The sequence below is a fragment of the Pteropus vampyrus genome, unplaced genomic scaffold (genome assembly GCF_000151845.1).
Source record: "Pteropus vampyrus isolate Shadow unplaced genomic scaffold, Pvam_2.0 Scaffold82, whole genome shotgun sequence".
Taxonomy (NCBI): domain Eukaryota; kingdom Metazoa; phylum Chordata; class Mammalia; order Chiroptera; family Pteropodidae; genus Pteropus; species Pteropus vampyrus.
In genome coordinates this window covers 7,151,565-7,161,793 of record NW_011888863.1, presented here as the reverse complement: position 1 = coordinate 7,161,793, position 10,229 = coordinate 7,151,565, and the positions used below count along the sequence as shown (strand labels likewise).

Below are 10,229 nucleotides of genomic sequence, written 5' to 3'. Positions count from 1 at the left end.
TAAGTGGTGTCATACAATATATGTTCCTTTGTAACTGGCTTCTTTTATTTAAGACAATCCTTTCATGGTTAATCCATGTTGTAGCATATATCAATAATTTATTCTTTTTATTGCCAATAATATTCCGTTGTATGTATATATCACATTTTGTTTATCATTCATCAATTGACAGATGTTACCACTTATTGGCTTCTAGAAATAAAGCTGCTATGAACATCAGCATACAATTTTTTTAATGAACATATGTTTCCAATTTCTCTTAGGTAGATACTGAGTAGTGAATTAGTAGATACTTAGTAGGAAGTTCCAAACTATTTTCCAAAGTGACCACACCATTTTTATTATCACCGGAAATGCATGAAAATTTAATTTAGTTTGCATTTTGTCCAACACATTTTATGTTTCTCTTTTCAGTACTAACTCATTTAATTTGAGGTGGCACGTTATTGTGATTTTAATTTGCATTTCCCTAATGACTAAAGATGTTGAGCATCTTTTTATATGCTTCTTGGCCATTTATATATCTTCTTTGGAGAAATATCCATTGAAATCCTTTGCCTATTTTTAAATTGGGTTATCTGTCTTTTTATTATTGACTTATAAGAGTTCTTTACATTTTCTGGATAAAAATCCCTTATTGTATGTGTGTTTTGCAATATTGTCTCCAAATATGTGGGTCGTCTTTTCACTTTCTTAACGGTTTCATTTGGAGCACAAGTTTTAATTTTCATGAAGTTTATCTTTTTTTTCTTTTGTCGGTTGAGTTTTTGGTGTCATATTTCAGAAATCATTTTCTAACATTTATAATGTTAACTCCTATATTTAGGGTTATGATCCATTGGAAGTTATATTTTAATGATATGAAAAAAAGGTCCAACTTCATTCATTTGTATGTGGATACCAGTTATTCCGGCCCCATTCGGTAAAAAAAATATTCTTTACCCCATTTAACTGTGTTGCTGCCTCTGTTAAAAATCAATTGTCCATAAATGTAAGGGTCTATTTCTGGGCTCTCAATTCTATTCCACTGATCTACATGTCTATCCTTATACCAATAACTCAGTCTGAATTACTGTACAGTAAGTTTTGTAGTAAGTTTAAAAATGGGAAGTGTGTGTCCTTCAACTTTCCTCTTTTGTAAGATTATTTTGGCTATTTTGAGGCCCTTAAATTTCCATATGCATTTTAGGATTGTTTCACCAATTTCTGCACACACACACACAAAAAGAGCAGCTGGGATTTTTATATGGATGACATATCTACAGATCAATTTTTGACTCATGAACATGGGATACTTTTCATTTATTACAGTCTTTAAATTCTTATAACAATGTTTCGTAGTTTTCAAAGTTTTAGTCTTGCACTTCTATCACTAACTTTATTCTTAAGTATTTTATTCTTTTCTTGCTACTATACATGGAACTGTTTGTTTAATTTCATTTTGGATTTTTCATTGTTAGCATACAGTAACAGTTTTTAAAATACTGTCTTATATTCTGCAAACTTGTTGAACTCATTTATTAGCTGTAATAATCGAGTGGGGCTTTTAAAGACCACATTCAAGGTATGCGATATATCTAAAGCGCAACAGGAAGGCATTGGGAGTGACACAATCAGAATTACTTTTTAAACAGTTATGCATGATGGATTGTATTCCTGTCCTTCCTGAAATGAAACTGAAATGAAAATAGAGCAATAAAATGGCTATAAACCCAAGAGAACAAAAAGAATAGAAGACAGGAGATGACAAAAGCCCAAAAAATGTCAGTAAGTTTATAAGATGGAAGCGGGTGAAGTAGTTGAAACTTCCTAACCCTGAGTCATCCTTCAGTTAAGCCCATAGGTTATAAGCTTTGCTAGTATATTTGGGGCTTCAACTTCATATTACAGTGTTCTTAAATATAAATGGAGAGCATTTATATTTAGTCACTTATATCAGCAGACACCTAAGATAATCCTACAACATGAAGAACAGCAACTAAATAAAAAAATTAAAAAGCAAGTTATTCAGAGAAAAAAGACACAAGACAGAAACAAGGAAAAGAAGTTAAAAATACATTGTTAATATGGTTGAAAAATAAGCATAGACTGTGTATCCTTAAAATAGAAAACAAAAAAGATCAGTAAACAAAAAGTATTGATATCTTAAAACTATAATAGCCAATAGTTGAAATAGTAGAGATTTAATAGAAGGTTTAGAAGAAAAAGTCTAAGAAATCTCCCTAAAATTAGAGTGCAAAAAATAAGGGTAGTAGAGATGGATATAAAAGAGAAAGGAAAATTGAAGATTCAATCCTGGCAGTCAAAAATACAACATAAATGAGTTCCAGAGAAGGCGTACATGGAAAAATAGAAAGCAGAGAATTCTTGAAGGAATAAATCAATAGAATGTCTCAAAATTGAAGAACTCAAAACTGAGTCTCTGAAATGTTCACTGAGTATCTGTCAGGACAAATGAACAAAGTGAACACCATGGAAAAAGAGAAGAAACCAAACCTTCCAAGTGATGAATCAGATTGGTTAAAAGGGTCTGGGGTCAGAACAAAACTGGACCTCTCAATAGCAATACTCATCTGTGCAAACCAGAAGTCTAGTCACCATCGTCACCAGTTGGAAGTGAGTTGTGACGCCATTCTCTGAATTAAGAAATACAGGAGCAGGCCAAAGTGCGTACAAGAAGTTAGAATTGGGCTCTTATGTATGTGAGGTAGCTGTAGAACACAGAAAAGGAAGGTAGGACTTTTTTAAGTTATAATTTAACCTTTGTCACTGATCTTCATTCAGACGGAGCTCAGCTGTTCTGAGATTTCCTCATTTACCCACCCTTTTAGTTCCTGTCTTAGTTCCAGTCTTATAATAATTGAAATTATAGTCTCAGGAATGATTCCCCCATTCCCATCCCATCCCATCCTTATCTACCTAACTCGCTCTCCTCCAGATTTTGAAAGGGACATGGGAAAGGGAGAAAGAAAGAATTGGAAGATTAAGAAGCAAGGAAATGACAGTGCTAAGCATTCAAAATTACCACTTAGAAAAGCTGTGGCACATATATACAATGGAATATTACTCAGCCATAAGAAGAGATGAAATACTGCCATTTGCGACGACACGGATAGACCTCGAGATAATCATGCTAAGTGAAATAACCCAGACAGAAAAAGTTGAAAGTCGCATGGTATTACTTATATGTGGGATATAAACCCAAAAGCAACAAATGAACAGGACAAACAAACAGAGACTCATGGACATGGACTATAGACTAGTGGTTACCAGAGGGTAGGGAGTGGGGTAGTGGGGAGGTAGACAGGGAAAGAGGGTCAAATATGTGGTGACAGAAAAAAATCTAACTATGGGAGGTGAACACACAGTGTAAATATATATGCCTTACTGTTAAAGTATACAGCTGAAACTTATTGGATTTCGTTAACCAATGTCACCATAAAATAATTAATCAATTAATTAATTAAAATAAAATAAAACATAAAACACACATACACACAAATTACCACTTAAGAGGCTAGTTTTGCTTACAGAGGAATTCTCTTAGGCTCTTCATCTCCAGACCAATTCCTCCTCTACATAATGCATTCAGAAGGTCATTCAGAAGGAAGCTGTGACAAAGCCCCTTAAAGCCTGTATTTTCTGACTATCAATGCCTCATATAGTACTTCGCACAGCAAATGGTGCTGGAGTAAATGTCGGTCTAATCTGTTTCCCCCTCCTTTACTAGTTTTAGCACCTCCATCAGGGTGCGGGTGGGGAAGTATATGCAAATCTGTATTGTACGGTTTATTCATTAGGCTCTTGTTAGTTGAAATAGTTGGAAATATTTTTAAAGATCATGAATTGAAATTCTTGTCATTTTATCCCTCAACATTGAAAAAAATTATCCTGAATGCGGTTTCTGCTCTTCCCAAAACTGCTTTGATTCACCTACTAATGAGCTGTGAGATAGACTAAAAAATAAAGAAAAAAAAATCAAAACTTTATGGTATTAATTTTAGATAAAAGCAAAAGTATTTCAGATAAATTAATTCATAAAAATGAATATCCATATGAAATTAACTCTCCTCGTTGTGGAAGCAGTAGCAACAGGCCAGGAACAGCATAAACAAATACCGGGTAAGTTATTTTCAGCATGTGTTCACTTGATATCTAACACTGAAATCAAACATAAGAAGGTCATTAAACAGACCTTCCTCATTACTCCACTTAAGTAATTAGAGTCTGTAAGTAGAATAAAGTACTCGCTTTGTCTTCCCACACAAGTTTGTTCATACTTGTAAATATGAAAGCACACCATTGCACTGCAGTTTGTTTTATGTGGGTCTGTCTGGATTGTGGAGGCCTGGAGGGGCAAGGACAATTGTGAAGGGCTTTATTAATGTGTGTTACTTCACTTAAAACATACAGTAGATATTTAATATATTTTAATTGACAGTGAAATTATTTCTTTAGTCAATCTGATCTAAATACCACCCAAATCGACATGTATAAAAACAAAAGCAAACGAAGCCTGCGGATTTTAGTTTGTCTTAATTCATGATAAAAATAGTCCTAGTTATACCAATTGTCCTATGAATCAGGTCAAAATGATTCAACTAATGAATGCTTACCTACTGGAATGCTATGCCTAATATTTATAGTAAGCCTTTACCATGGTGTCCTTACAGAGGAAATAATTTATCAAACTGTCAAGCAGTTTAAATAAAACTACCTAGGGACATGGTAATGAGATTTTGGCGGGCCCTTCTCTGTGGGCTGCTCAGTGGACCTACGCCAGAGTAACTGGAGCCTCGAAACATTGCCCAGCCCCTCACCTGTGGGCTGTGAGTACTGAAAGGGCTTGTACAGTGTGAAAAGGAAGAAAAAATAAAATAAATAAAATAAAATAAAATAGTAAAGTAAAATAAAAATAAAATAAAAATAAAATAAAATAAAATAAAATAAAAAAGACTACCTAGTCACTAGTAAAAATATGCTAAAAAGTTCAGGATATTCCACTTCAAAAGTAAAAAATCTTCAGCTAATAAAAGGTTAAATCAATTCTCAGGTTATAATATGGGATCAAATTTGCCTGAAAACAACTTAAAATCAACGTAAATGCATTTACTGTAACCCTGTGGCACATGTTAATTAACATTGTTTTGTAGCTCTAGTTCCGTTAGTGATCTGTGTCCATTTGCATTACAGAATTATAAAAACAGGAGAATTCAAGATCCTTATTTTAGTTGTTATTGAGTAGTATACGTTCTTTGTATATTTTGGATATGGGGCTCTTATCGGAGGCGTTGCTTGCAAATATATTTTCCCATTCGGATGGTTGTCTTTACCTTGTTGATGGCTTCTTTTGCTGAGCAGAAGCTTTTTAGTTTGATGTAGTCCCATTCATTTATTTTTGCTTTTCCTTCCCTTGTCTTTGAGGTCAAATTCCTAAAAATCCTCTTTAAGTCCAAGGTCCTTGAGTTTCATTCCTATGTTTTCTTCTATGCATTTTATTGTTTCAGGTCTTACATTCAGGTCCTTAATTCATTTTGAGTTAATTTTGGTGTGTGGTGATAGACCACACTATAGACTAGTGGTTGCCAGAGGACTATAGAGTAGAGGTTACTAGTGGAGAGGAGGAGCGGGTAGATAGATGGGGTAAAGGGGGTCAAATATAGCGGGGTAGGGGGAGGGCGAAGCGGGTAAAGGGGACTGAATATATGGTAGCTGAAAGAAACTGGGCTTTGGGTGCTGAACACATAATAGAATATACAGATGTCAAATGATAATGTACACCTAGAAATTATCTGATTGTATTAACCAATGTTACCCCCAATAAACTTAATTAAAAAAAAATTCTCATTTTACAAACCTGAAAGCAAGTTTTTCAAGGCTAAGCAGAGGTTTGTGTGTGTCGAATTTGAATTTAACCTCCCCCTCTTTAATACCCACGCCTTTTCAATACTTAAGTCACTTGCAAGAGTGATAAAGGGAGTCATGTTGTGCATTCTCAATTACCAATTACGGATTAATAGCCAGAATCCTGACTATTAATACAAATAACATATTTTGTTTTGTGATTTAAGAGGGTTAAACAATTTTTTTTAAAATCAGGTAACAAATTTAAATTTACCTATCCATAGTATTTATGCGTAAAGACTTCTTAGGTTAAATATTCTGTGTCTAAACCATCATCGTTAGAAATCATTTTTAAAATGTTTTCCAGGGATGTCTTACTTCTTCGTATGGATGTCTGGTTTGATTATGCAGCTACACTTTCTAAAAAAAAAATTAATTGAACTTTTTCAGTTTGTCTTCAGTTAAAATGACTTTCGGAAAAGTAGAAGCGGATAGAGTACAGAGAACAGCACACATCTGTAGTGAAGTTCAAGAGATAAGGGGTTTCGGGTTGGGGAGACTGAGTCTGGGAAAAGTACAGACAAAACCGAGATTTCTCCGTCCCGCTGTGCGCCAATATGAGTAACCCCGGCCTCAGCTGAGAAGCCCAGCGGAGGCGCCCCCTAGGATGCCAACCCCTTCCCCAGCTGACTGCCGAAGCGGGGTGCGCGTTCCCCGGCGGGTCGTCCCGGCCCGCGCGGGGTTGCGATTGGACGCGGCGCCTCCAGGCGCCTTTCAGAAACAAAAGCGCACTGGGAAGAGGCGGAGGGGGCACGTTCTTGCGAGTCGAGGGCTTTAGCTTTTTCCCGTCTCCCCCCTCCCCTTCGCACTACATGCCGGGGTTCTCTCTGCAGCTTGCCTCCGCTTGCTCGCGCGTCCAGGCGTTGGCGCAAACCCCGCCGCCGTCGCTCGCGCGGGTTCCCGCCTCAGCCTCCCCGCCTTCTTCTGCGCGCTCCGCTCCCGCCATGGAGCCAACTTGGGACGCCTAAGAGTTGCCGCCTGTCAGCTGCGCGCTCTCCAGCCAAAGTCGCCGCGGGCGGGATATGGCTTAGGGCGCAAGAGGGGTCAGCCTATAGGTAACGGCAAGGGGTGAGAAGTCGGCTAACTGAGAAAAATAGGCCAAACGATGAGTTTCCACAAGGAGGACGGAGTGAGCAGCCTGTGCCAGAAGGCGCTGCACATCGTCACCGAGCTGTGCTTCGCGGGCCAGGTGGAGTGGGAGAAGTGCTCCGGCATCTTTCCCCCGGACAGGGGCAGCCAGGGAGGAGGCAGCACAGGTAACCCGCGGAGGGCTCCACTCGCGTCCTCGCGCCTGCCAGGACCCCGCGCGCTCCCCTCCCAGCCTCGGCGTCTGGCGCCTCCCGAGCGGCACTGGGGGCATCTTTGGGACGCCGCTCCTTCCTACCTCGCTCCTTTTCCCACTCATCAGCCGGCGACTTTGAGCGCTGGTTGTCCCGGTTTTGTCTCATCTCCACCCATCCGGCTCCTTCCACTTCTCTGGTCTGCTCCTTGCCCGCCGGCGGCGTCTGGCGCCCTGGCTCCTTGGCTCCCGCGCCCCCTCGCCGCGCTCTCCCACGCCTCGCGTCTCCCTACCAGAGTGGAACGGCGAGCGCGGGCGGCGGCGCCGGTACCGCTCGCCCAGCGCTACCCGCCGGGTCAGCTCTCCTACGGGACTCGGGCTGCCCCGGCCCATCCCGGGGGTCACGGATCGCGGGCTTGGGGAAGGGGCCGGGCGGCACAGCCTGTGCTTGGACGCAAAGAACCGCCTTACAAATGGGGCTGCGGGGGCCTCCAAAGGCAGCAAAGATCCCGGAAGGGGTAACCCGCGGCTGCGACCTGTTGAGCACTTGACAGTTTCCAAAGCCCTTTAATATATATGATTTTCTAGGGCTTCATGACAAAGTTGGTAAAACAGCAGGGATTATTAATCGTCCATTAGGCGACAGCTAAGGCTCAGAACACATTTAGGGTAAGAGGAAGAGAGGAGAAATCCTTTCCACACACACACTCTCATATACACTCCAAAACACAGGCATCTTCTTACCCCTTCAGGACACTTGAAAAGAAATGGGGTGGGATGGGGGATATCGATCTTGAGAAATATGGAGGTGAAAAGAAATTTTAGGTGACAGATTTTTTTGAAGAGGGAGGGAGGGAACATATGAGAACCATTGTTTTGGGGACAGAGGTTTTAACGACCTGCGCCATGGTTTGCGCAGCCTGTCGTGTTATTCACATGGGAGAGATAGACTCTGGATTTCTGGGCCGCGTGGTTTCAAAGTCCCTCGTGAGGGTCACTTGTTGCTTTGGGAGATTAAACAAACACTGGTTTCGTGATTTTCGGCACTGGTCTGGAAGGCTGCCATTCCTTTAGTGGTGTCTTATTTCTTCCCCTTAGCTTTGTTATCATTTTAGTCTACTGGCGGGGCTTGGTAGGTTGAGGGTAGCCAGGGCAACAAGTAAGAGCTGGACTTCTAAGCTCAGGAAGGAGCGCGACTGTAGTGAATCCTGTGTGCTGCTGGAAAGGAGGTGTGGAGGGCACATTTAGTGATCCACTACCACCACCAAAAACAAAGGGAGAGGGAATGGAGGTGGGAATAGTTTTGGTTTAGCTTTTACATACCATTATTTAAATAGAATATCTGGGGGATTTTCTAATTCTCTGATCCTGGCAACAGGAACCAAGAGAGGCTTCAGTCTGCACTTGGCAAAACCTGAGGAGATGCTGCTCCTTGGACCTTGGAGCAGAGTGATACATAATTGGTGCTGTCCACGTGCTGGAAACTTAGACATTTTGCTCATGTATAACCACAACAGTCTTCTTGTTCAGTAGGTATTAAATTCCTAAGAATGTATGAAACTCAACTATTACTAGAAGCAACTGGATGAACATGGTAAATATGCGCGTTATGCGTATGGTTGCTAAGCATGAGATAAACACTCATTGTGTGACCTTTAAATCCTCTGGTGATATTGGATAAAGTCTTCTGAAATGTCTTTAGTAATTTAAATGCTAAAGACTCAAGAAGGAGTACAATGGAAGAAATGAGAGTATTTAAAGACCTGTTTTGTTTTGTTTTTTTTTGTCATTTAACAGTAGATGCTGTGAAGAAAAATAGTAATTTTTCCTCCTCCTTCCCCTCTTTGTGATCATACACCAAGTAGTGGTTTCCTGGGTCTCAGATTGGCTGGTGATGAAAATTTGTGGAGGCTGGAAACCAAATAGTACTAGCCTCTAAATTTTTTTTTAAGTATACAACTCTATTAGCTTAAGCTAAAACACAATACTATATGAGTTACAGAAAGGATCTGAGCTTGCCCTAAGCACTATAAGTAGTTGTCATCCTAATTCTTTTCGAACTTTCCCTTGGGAAACAAAGGGGGTGATTAGTCTAAAATAAATACATTTTTCTCCCCTTAAGGGAAAATATGTACTATTCAAATGGGGTATTTGATTTAAAAATGAATATATATTGAATGGCTATCACTAGAGAAGACACTCTACTAGGTTTTATATAAGATATAAAGATGCACGAGATTGCATTACATTTTACATTTGTAAATCTATGCACCAGAAGTAAAATACTTTAATCAACAAATGAACTCCAGATATTAAGAGATATCTATGAGATTCAAAGATTATTTACCAAATCTTTAATTATATTAGTCACTCAGCTTTATGTTATGCTTTAAAGTAGATTTTCTTATAACTTATTCATTTGTGTCCCTTACCATTGGTCCCAAAATAATACTTTCAGTAGGTGATCAACTTCTACTCACTGTTTGTTTAATGAGAAACACATCGTTGGTAGGAGGACAGTGACATTGAATGGTACAGTGGTTATTAACTTTGAATGTTAATCAGCACTGCCCAGATGGTGTCAGTTACCTAAGGTTGCAGTGACAGTTGCAAGCTTCCAGATTGTGTTTATTTTTAGATTCCTTCACATAAGGGTAGAGGCAGAGAAATTCAGGTAATATCAATTAAAGTCATTCTACATTAAAGAAGTTATAAATCACATATATATGTAAGATATCCTACTGGTTTTTAAAATGCCTACAAAGAGCAAGCTTCATCATCCTCTTTACCATAACAGCTGAAGCAGAAGCAGCATTAGTGATATTGACATTGAAGATCTACAAATCAAGTTGACCAATCTCGTATTTCAATAAAACTTGTGAAGACTTAGACTGAAGCCACCAACACAGTTTACTCTTGAAATAATTTATTACAGAGATTATTGATGTCAATATCACTAATACACTAAAAAGTTCATCATGTATAATTTTTTAAATCATATTTTACAGTCTTTTTACCACTGATTCTCCTCCTCTTCTTAAATAGT

General features: G+C 39.2%; 1 protein-coding gene and 1 non-coding gene across 2 annotated transcripts in view; both read left to right on the top strand.

Moving 5' to 3' along the window:
• The first annotated feature begins 4,723 nt into the window (after positions 1–4,723).
• Positions 4,724–4,856, top strand: LOC111741852. Its single transcript, XR_002781112.1, has one exon. It is a non-coding gene; the product is annotated as a small nucleolar RNA SNORA42/SNORA80 family (small nucleolar RNA).
• Positions 4,857–6,711: 1,855 nt separating this feature from the next.
• SYT10 (synaptotagmin 10) overlaps positions 6,712–10,229 on the top strand; it is a 54,745-nt gene continuing 51,227 nt past the window's right edge. The window contains exon 1 of the mRNA XM_011363151.1: positions 6,712–7,160. Within this exon, the coding sequence (XP_011361453.1) occupies positions 7,010–7,160 (151 nt within the window). The 5' untranslated portion in view covers positions 6,712–7,009. The remainder of the gene's footprint in view (positions 7,161–10,229) is intronic.